The following is a 17,841-nucleotide window of genomic DNA, read 5'->3' as shown; positions in this document are numbered from 1 at the left end:
AGGAAAACAGTAAACACCGAGCCTTTAATTGATATCTAATTAACAGTCTGATTTATTGTTTTAGTTTAGTTGCATTAACTTTGTTATGCTTTCTTTTTGTATTTTTATATGGTTGTTCCAATTTTAGTATATGTGCTGCCGAAGCAAGCACTTTATATGGTTGTAAGACTTATTGAATATTGAAATAAAATAAAAATGCATTATAAAAGTTAGTAAATAAAAATAAGATTTCTTGATGAATGTTAGCATTAAAAGTATATAATGATCCTGTACAAAGCTAACATTTTTTCATTATATATTTATTTAGCAGAATGTGAAGACCTCTTCTTTAAACTATAAATGATTTAAAAATGTGTTTCTTCCATTTGAAAAAACAACTTTTGTAATAGAGCAAGTTACCTAGCTCCTGAATCACTTCTAGAGATAAATGAGCTTCCCTTAGATTGGTTCTAGGAATTGTCAGCAGCCATTTAAGGATTTAAAATTTAACTTGTAATTTTTGTTTTGGTTCATGAACTGCTTTATTTGATAGCTCCTGATATTTTTACCTATTGTCTCTTCTCTACCCTTATTTCTCAATAGTTTGTTTTCCTTTTTCCTAATATGTGAAACACTAATAGAGCTATATATAGAACTGTATACTGATTTTGGGATATGTAAATGGTATGTGGGAATGATATGGAGGAATGAAGGAAAGAGATGCTTTCTAAAGAAAAATTAGACAAGAGAGGGAGGAATCCCCAATGACTTAATGATCAGAGAAAGAAACTTGGAAAAGACTTGCACTCTTTGATCAGACAGTTAAAAGAGACAGATTTTACTTTCAGACTTGAAATGTAGTCTTACGATAAATTAGAATTAGCTGGTCTGTGTCTCTTGTCTGGTTTACATGGGAGGGCTGACAGGATGCTGATAAAAAAGTTGTTCTAGTAACTATATTACTTCCATTTCTCTCATGTTGATGTAGCAATATTCTATAAAAAGGGAAGGAAACAACCGAAAATTGTAAGTTCTCTTCCAGAGTGGCCGCTGCACAACTGCAAGAAAATGATTGAAATAGGAAATTATTTATTTAAAACCTGACTGAAAAAAGATTACAATATTGATCTTATATTGATATCAAACATGGTGAAGTTTCTATGGAAATTCTCAATTACTCAGGTCATGGTTGTCCCAAAGGTGCTTTTCCAAAAGGCAATTGAACTTTTTTTATTTTTTCCTTAAAAACATTTCGCTTCTCATCCAAGAAGCTTCTTCAGTTCTGACAGAATGGTGGGGAAAGTTGATGACTCTTTAGAAAGTTCAATATTATATTTGATATAATTTTCTCCAAAGTGACTGGGAATTATGCAAATTCAAGTTAGACATTTCCAGAGGTCAATAATAGAGACATATGACCAGTTCTGACAATATGGATATTCCTTTATGTACTTTTCTTCAATAGTTACTATAAAATATTTCATTTTAAGGAATCTTCTGATGCTGAAGGTCCTGTAGTAGAAAAAATTTTGAGTAGCCGCATAATCAAGAAACAGGTAATGTTTATTATCTTAATCTTCATTGTTAGAATAGTTTGTTTCACTGTAAATTCTCTAACCACTGTCAATCAAAACATTGCTAATTATTATTGGTGTGCCTGTTTTTTAGGGAAAAAATGAATAGGTTTCTAAATTTCAGCATTATCTAATCTGAGAGATTAATTTAAAGTTCAAGGGTAATATTTAAAGAAATTGGAAACGGCAAAAATGAATGATAGGATATATGTTATTTTTATAATTCTTCATAAAGCTGTAGATTTCAATAAATTGAAAATTATTATTACACATTCTGATATGAAATTAGAATTATGATTTCATAGTAAAGGTAAAAGGTTCCCCTCACACATATGTGCTAGTCATTCCCGACCCTAGGGGATGGTGCTCATCTCTGTTTCAAAACCAAAGATTCAGCGCTATCTGAAGACTTCTCTGTGGTCATGTGGCCGGCATGACTAAATGCCGAAGGCACACTGAAAACTGTTACCTTCCCATCAAAGTGGATCCTATTTTTCTACTTGCATTTTTACATGCTTTCAAACTGCTATGTCGGCAGAAGCCGGGACAAGTAACGGGAGCTCACTTTGTTAAACGGCACTAGGAATTCAAACCACTGAACTGTCAACCTTTCTGATCGACAAGCTTAGCGTCTTAGCCACTGAGCCACTGCATTCCTCTCACTTTCATAGTAGTACATAAGAAATTAATATTAAGGCTTCTGTTTTAAGGCCAGATTATTTGCTCATTAAGATTGTGTATCGTCTGTGTGTCTATACATTTATCTGCTTTAGGTCATATAGAAGGTTTCCTTTTTTTCTTTACTAGAGCCAATGCTCTGAATTCATATCCTTATAGTTTTGTACTTTGGATTCTGTAGAATATTTTGTATTTCCAACAGGAGGAGGCTGTCTATCCCTAAATAATTTCACCTCTCTTTCAGCCTCTAATGTAAATGGTTATATTAGAAAAAAACATTAATAATACTGTCGTATTACCAGGGCCAAACCAAAATGTATATCATCTAAAGCATTTGTAGCCCACATTTTGCTACTTTGGCTAGATTCTTTTGCCGTGCCAGTAGTTTCTTAACAATATTTATTTGAGTGTGATTATATGCAGGAGACATTTTTGTGAATAGTGACCTTCAGACTCCTCCATTATCAGTGAAAAGAACAACCTCTTTTCTGGTTCATGGGGGAGCTGTTAGAAACTAGTAATTCTCCACAGTAATGTAATGGGAGTTAAACTGATTCTAAATTAGAAATAGTCCACTTGCTGAATTTATTTTCACCTATCTCTTTCATCGTAATAGGTGATAATTTTGCTAGGAAGAATTATTTTTGGTTGAGACTACTGCCAAAATAACCTGATAGTCATATCCAACACTGCAGCCTGCATTATTCTGTAGAACAATGTTTCTCAAACATGGCTAATTACCCAAAATTGAGTAACATATTTTTACAGCTCATCCTTGACTTGTGACCATTATTGTTGTAAGACATGCTGATCATTAAGTAGGTCACTACGTGACACATGCCTGATTGTATGGCCTTTCTCACAATGGTTGTTAAGCAAATGCTGCTGTTATAAATTGAATACCATGGTCGTTAAACAAATGCATTATATGAATGGGTTTGAGTTTTGGGGGGGCTGAAAACTGGAGATAACAAGTTTCTGTCAAAAAATGCTTAGCGTAACAATGTGCAGCATAAAGATATTAAGATTTTTGCAGAATAAAAAAAAAAGTTAAAATTGCTGTGAAGGAAACAACAGACTCAGATACATGGACTTATATTACATCTCTCAATTACAAAGTCTATTCATTTGATTACCCTACAGTACAAATCAGCTTAACTAAAATTAATTAGTATTCTTTTAAAAAAATATTTTTTCTTAGTTACACTAAAACTGTGAGGTGGAGGAGTCATCTTTAAGTGCAACCTGTGCCAGAAAAACTAGGGACAGTATATGTTTAGTATAAGAGTATTTAGTAGATCATCTTTTCATGCATAATCACTATAATAATTCACAATACTAAAAGAAGAATTTAATTTCTGCACTAGCTGAATTTAAACTAATAAGATTTTTACAGTTAAATTAGATTTGGCATCTGTTACAATCTAAGACAACTTTATATATTTTACTCAGTGTATTTTAAACACTGTGTACCCAGTACACAGTGTAAAGATACAAAGTGTTGGGTTGTTCATATCTCAAAATTATCTCAGAATGTATGCACTGTAGTTATTCAGTTAATGTCATATTAAATAATTTTAGTAAATATATGAAAATCAGATTACACATTAATAACCAGGACTAAGAATATTTAGAATGGTTATCCTGATTAGAAATGGGGTATATTGTTTACTATATCTAGAAAACTCTATGTTGTAAGCAAACTTAAGAACAGAATTAAAAAGTGGTATACTGTATTTTTCGGAGTATAAGGCGCAGCTTTTCCCCCCAAAAGAGGGTGAAAATTTGGGTGTGTCTTATACAATGAATGTAGCTCCTCCCCCTTACCAAAAAACGCGAAGCATGGAGGCAGTGATGGTCTGTGGCAATCCCTACAGCCTAGAACATCTGATTGGGGGTATTCCTGCAGTTTGATCCACCCACCAATCAACTGTGCTGAATCAGGCTGCAATAAGTGCTGAAGCTGACCTGGAGGGTCAGAGTTTGTAGCAGCAATCACATTCACAAAGCACAGTAAGTGATTCAGCAGAATTCAAAATAATAATAGACAATACATTACCAAAAGCAGGTTTTCCAAGATAGCAGTAAATACAAACAAAACACAAGCAGTTTCACCTTCAGTTCTCTTCCTGTCTCCTTGTTGCTCACACAGCAAATACTGTTTCAGAGTCCAAATAACCCTCATTGGCTGACTTAGTTGCTATGCTTATTCATTGGCTGATCTTGTTACCATGTATCACCTGAATACCATGGATGCTGGTAGGCAGAGGCAGAATGTTTTTTCTTCTTATTTTCCTCCCCAAAAACTAAGGTGCGTCTTATAGTCCGGAGCATGTTATGCTCTGAAAAATATGGTATCTCAAAAAGTAAATGATTAGGCTTACAAAAATGTATTTTAAATGAAACAATAAACAAATTGGAATATTGCTTAATTTTGGAAGAAGTTTATGGCAGAGGAGTGCTTAGATTTCTTTTTTGAAAATCTCTTTTCAATCAGTTTAGAACAACACAAAAAAGAATTTCAAAATATAAAAATTAAAACTTTAAAATCTTGGCCATTCTACATCCTAAAACAATATTACTAAATACTTGCCAGTGTTCCCTTCGGAGATTCCTTCCCCTTTGGGGACAGCAAGTCATCTACTAACTTCCTCCATCTCTACCAGATAGTCCTGAAAGCTACAAGAAGAGGGGGAGAAACTTTTCCTCCACCTTTAGTCATTAATACCAGAAGCTATATCCAAATTGTTTTTGACAATTGCCATTGATTTCTTTTTTCACAAACAGAGTAGAGGTAGTGCTTGACCTACACCCGGAATTGTGACCAGAATTTCTGTTGTTAACAAGTTGTTGTTAAGTGAGTTGGGCTCACTTTTATAACCTTTTAATCACTATTGCCACAGTTGTTAAGCAAATAACTGCAGTTACTAAGTGAATCACACGGTTGTTAAGCATATTCGGTTTCCTGCATTGATTTTGCTTGTCAGAAGCTGACTGGGAAAGTCAAAAATGGCTATCATGTGACCTGGAACCACAACAACTGTCACAAATACATGCTGGTTATCAAGTGCCCTTACTTTGATAAAATGACCACAGTGGTTGTAAGTCTGAGAAGTCCTGTTCATCTGGGTGGTATCTACACACTTTAAACACAGAATTGTAATTTAAAGTTGCATCTCAAAGTCTAAAATAAGATTTTGTGCTTGCATGATACATCATCCTACTTAACAGGATTGTGTTAAAATTAAGCAATGGAAGTAGCATTTGGGCTTTTGTTTACCTACTTGATATGCAAGGACTTTTTGCCAAGCTTCGTGTAATTGCACTATCAAGTAAAACTATATAAAAAATGCATTAAAGCAACAATAAGACATTTAAAGTCCAGCTTTAATATGAATACTTATTCAGCAGTACTAATGCTATGGAACCATAAACCATATTAAAACACTACTTGAACAAGTCACAAAACCACAATATAAAGTTGTCAAGAGCCAGCCAAAAATAATACATAAGGCATTCAGGAGTGCAGTTGCTAATTGGCTGCTGCCTGAGAAAATGGTACACTTGGCTTCTCTGTAGCACTGTGGGTTTGGCAGAAAGCCATTTTGGGGTCAACTTGTGAATGAAGCTGTGTGTGGTTAGGGAGGAGTTACAATGATTCATGTGTTTGAAATTGTAATGAGTAGAATTTTCAAGGCTTAAGTAAATTCAGGGAAGTTTTTGCATTTCTAACTCTCTGCTTTTCCTTTAAAAATATATAAGAAATTTTTAAATCCTATTTTTATTGTTACTATTAAATATCAAACACATCCTGTTTTTGAGGAATATTTTCTATTAACTAAGATTAAGGTGATATTTACCACAGTTGTTTGTAATTAAAACCATTGATCTTTCTTTTTATAGATGGAGAATGGAGAAGAAACACTATCAGAAGAATTCTATGTAAAATACAAAAACTTGTAAGCAACCCCTGTCTTCAATATTCTTTAAACAGCTCCACAATATGTAAAACATGTTAAAAATATATAAACATTAGATATTAAGTACAAATCAATTACAGATACTGTTCTGCATATGAGTAGCAATACAGAATATTAATTTTAAGTGTTTGGAAGGAGAATATGTGTCATTATGGAATATTTCTGCTTATAATAGATGTATCCATAATGTCTTATTTTATACACTACTTAGTGGTGAGTGGAGCTGGAACTTTCTAACCATGAGATTAGTAACTAGATGTCAACAGAACTCCAGACTAAAAAAATATAAAAGCTACAGTGTTGTTTAGTTTCTGCTGCAGAGTATCACTCTTAAGGTAAATTTCAGCTATAGTTGCAGTGAAAATGACATTCTAGAAATTGACATTTAAATTTATTGAGTTTAATAGTTCAACTATAACTCTAGAATGCGGATCTTAAGGTTACTTCCTGTCCTATAGAGGTAACCCATCTTTTCAGTCTTATCTTCTGCTTTCTAGGGGAAAGCAGATTCATCTTAAGAATTCAGAATAAAATGTTACAATTAAGAGTGTTACAGGTCAACTACAGTTATGCAGAGAATAACCCAGGAGATTGAGGGTGGGGGAGAAAGCGTCAAGGGAAAAGTCCAATCACCTCTAAAGTAAATAAGAAGTTTTCAAGCTTGCCTTCAATGAAGCAGACTAAAGGCCACCCAAAATTTTTCCTTATTTTAATGAAGCAGACACTGGATTGTGCCAACTGCAGCAACTCTCCTGCAGCCTGAGAGGAATGCCAAGAAAATTTCATTAGCTAGCAGGAAAGTTCAGGCCAGTTATGGGATGATCTCTTTCAAAGTGGACAAGCAAAATTTCAGGAGAGGGTAATATAGCTGATGACCCCCAAAATCCTTGGATACTTAATGTGAGGCCAGCAATATACACAACAGCAATATATCACTTAGCACCAAGATACAATTCGAGAGCATTTCCTGTTAGGATTGTAGTAGGAAAATTGATAGGATTGTAGTAGGAAAGCTGAAGGATGCTGGATGTGGTGATATGATGGGTCAGCTTCAAAAGAACAAAATGGCCCAGTGATACTCCAGCATGGTAGCTCTGAGACTAGAGAGAAGAGGTAGACTTGGTTGAACCTTGGTTATCTGTGAAGGGCATAAAAGCCCTAGCCTCCTTACATGTCCCATGAGGCTGCATTTTCCTAAGAATTATATCCTTTGTTTATAAGTATTCAGCTACTTCTGCTTTCAGAAGCACATACAGCAAGTGCTATTCAGATGTGGAGAGAGGACAAAGCATCAAAATGGAAAACACAATTTCATAGTCAAGGTCTGCAGCCAGCCTCACACATAAGGCCAAGAGAGATCCTTTTCCCCCCAGGAAACCAAGGCATGAGGCATGCTTGAAATCTATTTCTCAAGGGTTTAGTCTAGAAGAAAATTAATCTTCAGGACATTTTCTCCACAATTCATACTTCCCTAATGAAAACTATTCAGCATTGATTTTCTTTCTGATGATCCTGAATAAATTATTCAAGATACTTAGACTGTAACTGGGCCATAACAAGCAGCCAGTATCTATATAACCAAACCACTGCAGCATTCTACCTGCATCTCCCACTGGCCCACCTGTAACTCTTACTGGCTCACCCATGCCACAATGTCTGCACTCTTCAGTACCAGCCTAAGACTCTTGCTGTCCTGTCCACACTCCTCACCACCCACCTGCAACCCTTGCTGGCCTTTCTCTTTATACCAGAGATTTAGATATACTATTAGATATCTCAAATCCTGATATAAATAACTTCTCCTTTCTCTGTGGCCACTTTCAATCAGTGTTGACAGGTGGAAAGAAATCTTGCCCATGATCTCTCACATGTGGGTGCCTTAGGGCTTAAAACTTTCTCCCTTTTCTATTTAATATCTACATGGAAACCATGGGGTGAAATCACCTGCCAGTTTGGGTCAGGTATCATTGATATGCATATGATACCCAGTTGTATATCTCAAACCCTGGTATAAAGATGTAGTCTAAGTCCTGACCCAATACCTGAGATTGTCTGGATGAGGGAAGGGGATGAGACTTAGGTTCAGTCTTCACAAGACCAAATGGTTGTGTCTAATAGGGCCCTCAAAATTCAGAAATAATTCATTGCTGACTTTCCCATTCAAAATGTGCAAAATATGGGGCTCCTCTGGGATGTCTAGCTCTTGCTCAAAGAGTATCTGTTAGTTGTCACCAAGTGCATAGATACATCTATTTCAGCAGTTGAGCACTTTCCTGGATTAGACAGACATGCCCTAGTCTGAGTAAAGTGCCGGTTACTACTTTATAATATTTTTAGGTATTATGCCTGACTCTCTGAAGGATCCCTCATCTCCATTTATCTCTGTTGGTTCAGTCCAGCAGAAGAAGGGCACTTCGTATCCTATTACTTAAGTAGTGTCATCTTATAGGACCCAAAATGCACAGCTACTATGTTACAATTCCTGCCTTCTGAAACGGTATACATCCAGAGTTTTATGAGGTTCCCACGAGTATATTATTGAAGAAACTGGAAGACTTGTTTGTTTCTGAGACTCTTTAAGTTTCAACAATTACTTTAACAATGTATAGATGGGAGTCACTTGAAACTGGATAGATATCATTCCAAATGGCAGGAATTGCAACATAGTAGCTGTGGTTTTTTTTATCATATAAGATGGCGTTGCTTAAGTAATAGAATACAGATGTGTTTCTAATTGTAAAGTACAAAAATTGTTTTGGACATGAGTAGCCTATTTCAGTGATTAAAAATATTTGTATAATTGTTACAGAAGAGCTACCTATCTTTATAAAATGGATAAGTTTGCCCCCACATGCAAATTTCGACCATATTGGGCCATCCAGGGTCATATAGAGTGCTTATAGTACATAAACTCACTGAAAGTTTTGTAATATTAGAAAAGGAAGATGCCTCAAGTCTTGCCTTCTAGTTCAGAGGTGGAGTCAGCCCTTTTGTATATTGTAGGATTCATCTTCTGCTAACCAACTGCTCATAGCACTTGCTATATTTTACCAGTTTGAATCCAGTTTATCTCTTTGTCACTTATAATTTATGGCCAAAGTTTATTGTGAGCAATGCAGATAGAACCAGGGTTACATTGAAGTGGGTGTTGTGGATATTTGTTAAATCTCCCAAACTGCTCACTTCTGCCACTATATATGTCCCCTTTTTTAAAACAATTGAACTATGCATAAAATGTAGTGTTGTCATGAAGACCAGAATAAAAAGAAAAATTCCAGAGTCCATATCTTTAATAACTTTAAACATAAAAGACCAATTCAAATTGTCAAAAGTTTTTTCTGTATCCAGAAAAATCAGTGCCACTTGCAGGGAGGCATGATAGCTTAGTGGCTTAATGATGCTGGAGATGATCTTTGCTCCAGCAGTTCAAATTCTAGCACTGCATGGTGGGATGAGCTCTCGTCACTTGCTTCCGCTGCCGTCCACCTAACAGTTCAAAAGCATGTTCTATGCGGCTAGATAAGTAGATAATACTGAAGTACAGAGATGAGCAGAATCCTGCCGGCCCTGCACCTCCCTGGTTGTGATGTCTGTTTGTGAGGTGGCTTTGATGGAGGGAGAGGGTCTCGGCTGCTGCTGCAGGAAAGCTACTTGTTTTTCTTTCTGGTGCAGAGCTAGCTCTCCCTCCCGACACGTATCTTTGGAAACGTGCGAGCATGAACCAAACAGAGCTAGCAAACAGACAGTCAAACTATATTCTGCAATAGCATTGCAGTTTCCTGGCTAATGTTACATTACCATACACTAAATAAATAAAGAAGTGCCAGTTGGTATATTGTTGTAGATACAGTTCTTATATTGTTTCTTAATTTTGTGTAAGATCCCATATTGGTCATCATAAATAAAATCCTGCACAATCTTCTTTAATTAATCAGCCAAAATTGATGTAAATGTTTTATAGTCATTATTCAGCAATGAAATTCAACAGTAAATCTTAGTTTAGATTAAATCTTGTTCTTCTTTTGACAATAAAGCAGTATTAGCTTCTTTCCACAATTCACATAGCAGATCCCTGCAAAATAAAATTCAGCACACGTTGCAAATGTTGGTCTTCAAAATGCTTACAGTATGAACTTGGAGGTCTATCAAACCCTGGTGCTTTCCCTGTTTTAGTTGTAACTATTTCTGAGTTGTCCCCAACCAATTCTAGGAATTCCAAATGTGCTCTCCAGTTGCAAAAGTTGTGATAGAAAATATTTAATTATGCAATATCTGATTTAAATCAATCTGACTTTGAACATTTTTATTCTGTTAAAATGTTTACGTCAGATTAACTTAAGTTGATGGTCACTGTTATGAGCTAGGTTTATTGAACAAGTAACAGCTGTGAATTAGTCACAAAGCTAAGTCATAGCTCATTTCAACACTGTTAACCTAAAGCAAGCAAATCACATTCTGCTATACTCTCAGGCAAATCAGGAATTTTTTTAATGAATTGAGTTCTTTGTTTCTCCAGTAAAAATGATTATTACTGAAAATATCCTCTTTAGTTCTAAAATATTATTTTCTCAATATTTAGGGAGATGATATTAATAAAACAAGAAGCATATCTTCCATATTTAATCAAAATGTCCATTGCAGTTATTTGCTAAATGATATCATAAAACTCTGCAGCTTATGTATTAGTTTTAAGACAATTATTTTATTAAGACAATCAGTTTGCATAAACATTAAGCTGATAAATAGTGCTATGATTATTTTTCTTTCTTCTTTTAGCTCTTACCTCCATTGCCAATGGGCCTCTGTGGAACTACTGGACAAAGACAGGAGAATTCAACAGAAGATTAAAAGATTTAAAGCAAAGCAGGTTCAAAATAAGTTCCTTTCAGAGGTATATTTTTATTATTTCAATTGGATTAAATCATGTAGTAAGGCTGAGGTTCATTGATAACTCCATCATGTAAAGCTCAGTCATTTCTATTCAATGTACCTGCAATTTCTTTTGAAAACTATTTGGAATGTAAGCAGATGCACGATGTGGTAGCTTATCACAGTGAAACATCAATCTGGATCTCATATGTCTGTAAATATCTATATGCCTTGAAGAGATTACCCCTAACATTGTAAAGATGGTCTCCCATAGGCTCCTTTAAAATAATACTTTATATAGGCTGGATAAATATTTTTATTAAATGTTTTGAAAACAGACTTTTAAGCACTCAATCTACTGAAGTGGATTGATGTTTAAATTCTCTTGATTTTTAATGGTCTTAAATCTTGTGGGTTTGTATTTATTTTGGATTGTACTTCATTATGCTGGCTTCTTACATTGCTACAAGTTTTAGACTTTATTGTATTATTAATTGTTTTATAATGATTGAATGATTCTAAGGAACTAGTTTTATAGATGCATGTACAAATAAATAACTTTCCCCTTCCCCACATTGTTGTCACATTTTCCAGAGAATTTCTTAATTTCAATCTAGTCTGTTTCAAACAAACTAGAGCTAGCTGAGGCTTAGACTTACAGAAAAGCTAGTGATCTGAGCAATATGTGTCATACATCTTCATGTCCAAACAGGTAGCAAAGGAATCTGATCAAAAACATGTTAGTCCTGAATCTTTATTTCATTTAATATTTAATTAAAATCCTGTTATTTTTCTAAGCAAACTGACTTAAATAGTGGTTGGTCTGTCACTTAGTTTGAAGCCTGAGCTGCCCACAAAGTTACTCCTGATAATTATGTTTCAGTATTGAAACCTCATTTAGTAGTTGGTAGATAGTGAGTTTTATGGCTGCCATAACTAGGTGAAATAATGGGAAGATCTAATTTCACTGGCATGTGGGTTAACACAATATCCCCTCACTTTACAGTGTCACTGGGACTGAGTATTTACACTGAAACAGAAGAAGAAGGAACAAAACAGCACACTGTGATCCAAAAGATACAGGAGGTTCCCCTCTAGGAAATATGGAATTATTTAACTGCCCAACAATTAATGCATTTTTGTTTATTGTTCTGTCTCAAAAGCTATAGAAACCTTTAGAGATAGAATAAGTTTATTGTGCTGTTCTTTAGTAAATATGGTTTGTAGGACTACAAATCCTGTCTCTTTTCTTTACATCTTTAAACCAAACTGGTAGGGAGCTTAGAAAATTGTTAGCAACAGCTGTATATCAGCTTCAGGCAATGCTTGAAAACAAAGTAGCTAAAGATTTCATGTTAATTTCATGTTGATTGGGTGCTGTTCTCAGTAGACTATGGAATTAGTGTCTGGAAGTTGACAAACTGAAGTTTAATCTAGGTAAACCAATTCTAATCAGCATAAAGTCACATGCCACATTCACAAACCGTTGCTGGTTCAGAATACTACATGCAGTACTTTCTGAAGATTATTTTTCTTACTAAATTATACCAATTTTCTTTAATTTTTCTTCAGTTTTTGTGTCCAAGATGCCAATTATTTCCTATTAAACCCTTAATTTGAGATTGCTGTTTGATAAATTGTGTCCTCTATTATAAACCATGTCATAAATTATGAGTAGAATGCTCTGTTGCCAAGACAGTAGTTTTTCCATGATTACATGGAAAAGCAAAGACATATTATGCTATCATGTATTATTTATTTATTTATTTATTTATTATTTGCATGCTTGCTTATTTATTTAACTTTTTCTTACTGGATTTATGTGCCACTCATTTCACCAAAGGCAACTCTAGGCATTTACAATCATTCAATAAAAATGCCATATAAAATAAACAATAAATAGGGACCTTAAATTTAAAATTAAAATAAGAGGAAGGTAGTTAAAATTAAATAAGATGGAGAGGAATGGAGCAAAGTTCGCACAGCAAGGAGGTGTTTTTTAATGTAATCCGTTAGCCACTTCCAGAGTTCCACACCCTGATTAGGACTCACTCCAGTTGGCAGAGCCAGATCTTCATGCTCTTTTGGAAGGCCGAATGGGTCTCATCTCAAGGGCATTTATAGAATATTAAAACTGCTTCAAGATTACTACCTATTTATGCTGTCATGTTGAAGCAATTTTCTTACTCCATTATATTCCACCTTTATTATAAATATCTTTTTAGATCAAGATGGTACCTAATATTTTGGATTTTTCAGCATTTTACCATATCTGCTGAAAAAGATGTGAAATTCAGATGTTCCCAACTAGCTTTTTCAAAGTGGTATGTCAATGTCTTCTCTTTATAGGCAGCTTCATAAATTCCTTGTTTTGATCATCAGGTGAGAATGAACAAAGTTAATCCACATTAACCGGGTTACATAACAACTTAAATTAATCAACCCATTGCGGTGAATTAGGTACTAATTTGCAGAGAAATGTATTATTTCATCATGATTTATGAATTTGAATAATTCCTCAGTCATGATGGAATAATACACTTTTCTCTGCAAATTAAATAGCTAACAGGCTGCAATAAACTGATTAATTTTTAGAGACAGTCCACTTTAAAACACCACATTATCCAGAACAGTTTCTCTGGTTGAATTTTTCCACCAGTTTCATGGTATAATCAATTAAAAAGAAGTTACAACTTAATTGGTTAGATTTGGTATGACTCAAGAGAATCTGTATGTTCCATTCTCTTCTGAAACCATCTGTGATCTATAGAAATCAGGTTCCATGGTGGAAAGTTAGTGGAAAGGATACTTAGAAGTAACTATTGATGGGTAAAGTTATCTGCCATGTAAGAGATATATCAAGCAAAGACCAAGTATCCAAAACTGATTGGCAAGATCTTTGCTTTTAGAATATGCCAATTCAACAATTAAAATAATGTATCTGAAAACCTTGAACTTTTCAATTATTCAAAAAGTGCTATGTGTGTTTGCCTTTAGCTTGTACCAGTAAGCACATGAGAGCCAATTTGGTGAAGCTGTTAAGGCATGAGACTAGAAACTAGGAGACAGTGAGTTATAGTTCTGCCCTAGGCACAAAGCCAGCTGGGTGACCTTGGGCTTGTCACCTTCTCTCAGCTCTAGGAAGGAGGCAATAGCAAAGCACTTCTGAAAAATCTTAACCAGAAAACTGCAGGGACTTATCCAGGCAATCTCTGTAAATCATTGATTGAACAAGTAAAACCACTACACTATATCATATAAAAAGAAAAAGTACGTATTTATAATAGATTTGATTTGTACACAATTATATATCAGTTCTCACATAAATTTAAGAAATATAAACAATAAGTTCATTGCCAAGATAAAGTAGGAAACAAATAGGGTATCTAATTTATTTCTTCAGGAATATTTTTTTCTGAATATGATTTAAGCAGTAATTAGGTGATTTCTGAAGTTTATATCTACAGCATATAGCTTTCATAATTCCAATTTATATATTTCAATCTTCAAGAATGCTAAATGCATCACATGCTATAAACATTTTAGGCTGTTCGTTAGTGAATTGTAATTTCTCACTTCATTTAAAATAACCCTAAACATTCCTATTCTTAAACATTCTTGCATGATAACAAAAACTTTACACTGTGATTAAGAGACCCAGTTAACAAAGCGAAAGAAGTTCAGGTCCCTCAGAAATGCTATCATTCTGGATTGTTGCATTTAAATTAATGCTATAGTTTACCAAACATGCATTTTGTGTTATAGTATCCCTACTGTTTTATTTACTGATTTTTTCCTTTATCCATGCTTACCCTTGAATAGATAGATGATGAACTTTTTAATCCAGATTATGTTGAAGTTGACCGAATAATGGATATTTCACACAGCAAAGACGATAGTGGAGAGGTAAGTTTATTTATTTTTTAAATTGCATTTGTTTTCTAGCAAAAATAAAATGAAGTATGCCATACATAGAATAAGAGTTGACAGAGACCTTGGAGGCCTTGTAGTCCAACCCACTGCTTAGACAGAAAACCCTATACCACTTCTGACAATAGGTTATCCAACATCTTCTTAAAAACTTCCAGTGTTGGAGCTTTCACAACTTCTGGAGGCAAGTTGTTCCACTGATTAATTGTTCTGACTGTTGGGAAATTTCTCCTTAGTTCTAAGTTGCTTCTCTCCTTGATTAGTTTCCACCTATTGCTTCTTGCCATACCCTCAGGTGCTTTGGACAATAGCTAGACTCTCTTCTTTGTGGCAGCCCATGAGATATTGGAACACTGCTATCATGTCTCCCCTAGTCCTTCTTTTCATTAAACTAGACATACCCAGTTCCTGCAACCATTCTTCATATGTTTTAGCCTCCAGCCCACTAATCATCTTTGTTGCTCTTCTCTGCACTCTTTCTAGAGTCTCCACATTTTTTTTACATCGTGGTGACCAAAAACTGAATGCAATATTCTAAGTGTGGCCTTACTAAAGCGTTATAAAGTGATATTAATACTTCATGTGATCTTGATTCTATCCCTCTGTTTATGCAGCCTAGAACTGTGTTGGCTTTTTTGGCAGCTGCTGCACACGGCTGGCTCATATTTAAATGGTTGTCCTAGAACTCCAAGATCCCTTTCACAGTTACTACTGTTGAGCAAGGTACCACATATACTGTACCTGTGCCTTTTGTTTTTCTTGCCTAAATGTAGAACCTTACTTTTTTTACCATTGAATTTAATTTTGTTAGATAGTGCTCAGTGTTCAAGCCTGTCAAGATTCTTCTGTATCTTAAGAACTATCTTCTGGAGTGTTGGCTATTCCTGCCAGCTTGCTGTCATCTGCAAATTTGATGAGTTCCCCATCTATCCCCTAGTCCAAGTCATTGATGAAGATGTTGAAGAGTACTGGGCCTAAAAAAGAGCCTAGGAGTACTCCACTGCATACTTCCCTCCATGCAGATGCAATTCCATTGAGGACTACACATTGAGTTCGGCTGGTTAGCCAGTTACGAATCCATTTGGTGGTGGTGCTACTTTATCTAGTAGTAGGTTATGGTCTACTTTAGCAAATGCCTTACTGAAGTCCAAGTAAATGATATTGACAGCATTCCTCTGGTCCACTAATGTTGTCACTTTGTTAAAGAATGCAATAAGATTAGTCTGGCATGCTCTGTTTTTGACAAACCCGTGTTGGCTTTTGGTTATTACTTTGTTTGCTTCTAGGTGTTCGCTGATTCGTTGCTTGATTATCTTTTCCAGAATCTTCCCAGGTATTGAGGTCAGGCTGATAGGTCTGTAGTTTGCTGTATCTATGTTTTTTTTCCTTTTTTGAAGATGGGAACTACCTCAGCTCTTTTCCAGTCCTCTGGCATTTCCCCGGTGCTCCAGTATCTTTGAAATATATAGTTCAGTGGCTCTGAGATCTCGTCTGCCAGTTCCTTTAGAACCTTGGGATGTAATCCATCCGTTCCTAGTGATTTGAACTCGTCTAGGGTGACAGGTGTTCACTTACCATTTTCTTCCATATTTTAACTTGTGTTCCTAATCTGTTTTTTGTGGTGCTCTTTTTGAGCCGAGATGGTGCAGTGGTTAAATGTAGCACTGCAGGCTACTTCAGCTGTCTGCAGTTCGGCTGTTCAAATCTCACTGGCTCAGGGTTGACTCAGCCTTCCATCCTTCCGAGGTGGGTAAAACGAGGACCCGGATTGTTGTTGGGGGCAATATGCTGACTCTGTAAACCGCTTAGAGAGGGCTGAAAGCCCTATGAAGCGGTATATAAGTCTAACTGCTATTGCTATTGCTATTGATAGGTTGGACTGTTTTTTCCCTTTGTGTAAAGAAAGAAGCAAAAAATGAATTAAGTAGTTCTGCTTTCTCCCTGTTGCTTGTCACCTTCTTGCCGTTTTCTCGCAGCAATGGACCAATTGTTACCTTGACTTTTTTCTTGTTTTTAACATGTTGGAAGAAGTTATTTACTTTTTTCGTAAGTCTTTGTTCATTGTGAATCTTAGCTTTCCTCATAGGCTCGGGTATTTGTTGATATTTTGCCTTAGTTATTTGCTCCTTTTTCCACTTTTTATACTTGTCCTTTGCTATACATTGCTAAAACTATTTTCATTTTAATTTATTGTAATGGGTATTTCTGTTACATTTTTGGATACAAAAATGTAGCGTTTTAAATTATACTGCAGTTAGTCCTCGGCTTGGTTGCTTAACAACCATTTGAAGTTACAGTGGATCTGTGGGGAAGCTACTTACAACCCAATTTTAAGGCTCTATGGTCGCCCACAATCAAGTGATTGAACTTTGGCTGCTCAGCAACTGGGTCTCATTGATAGTCATTGATTGATAGCATCCTGCAGTCATGTGACCACATTCTAAGATAATTTTGCTGAAAAACTAATGGTTTTGAATTTAGGTTTTTAGCAAAACAACACTCTTAGCAAACTTAGCAAACTCAGCAAACTCTGTGGTCCACTTAATGACACAGAGTTCATCAGAAAAACTTGTAAAATTGGATGACATGATTGACCTGTTCTACAACTGTCACAACTCACAACCATGATGGGTAACCTCTATTATGGTTATAAGTTTAAAGATTACCTGTACTTGAACATCCATATCTTTCACCTGGACAAAATGTTGCTTTATCAATTGATATGAAAGATATTAATATGCCAAAACAATATGTAAAATATGGGAATAGAAAATGAAGAGGAAGACAAGTAATAATGTAAATATTTTATATTGTAATTCACACTGTATTTG

At 35.2% G+C, this 17,841-nt stretch overlaps 1 protein-coding gene across 5 annotated transcripts in view; it reads left to right on the top strand.

Moving 5' to 3' along the window:
• CHD7 (chromodomain helicase DNA binding protein 7) overlaps nt 1-17,841 on the top strand; it is a 217,629-nt gene that overhangs the window by 138,053 nt on the left and 61,735 nt on the right. For all 5 annotated transcript variants that reach the window (XM_087707027.1, XM_087707026.1, XM_087707023.1 and 2 more), the window contains 4 exons: nt 1,470-1,535; nt 6,135-6,190; nt 10,988-11,102; nt 14,903-14,986. In XM_087707027.1, the coding sequence (XP_087563153.1) occupies nt 1,470-1,535; nt 6,135-6,190; nt 10,988-11,102; nt 14,903-14,986 (321 nt within the window). The remainder of the gene's footprint in view (nt 1-1,469; nt 1,536-6,134; nt 6,191-10,987; nt 11,103-14,902; nt 14,987-17,841) is intronic.

Source organism: Thamnophis sirtalis, unplaced genomic scaffold (genome assembly GCF_051295495.1).
Source record: "Thamnophis sirtalis isolate CommonGarterSnake01/CBP01778 unplaced genomic scaffold, rThaSir2_p1.2 scaffold_2, whole genome shotgun sequence".
Taxonomy (NCBI): domain Eukaryota; kingdom Metazoa; phylum Chordata; class Lepidosauria; order Squamata; family Natricidae; genus Thamnophis; species Thamnophis sirtalis.
This window is presented reverse-complemented; position numbering and strand designations above follow the sequence as displayed.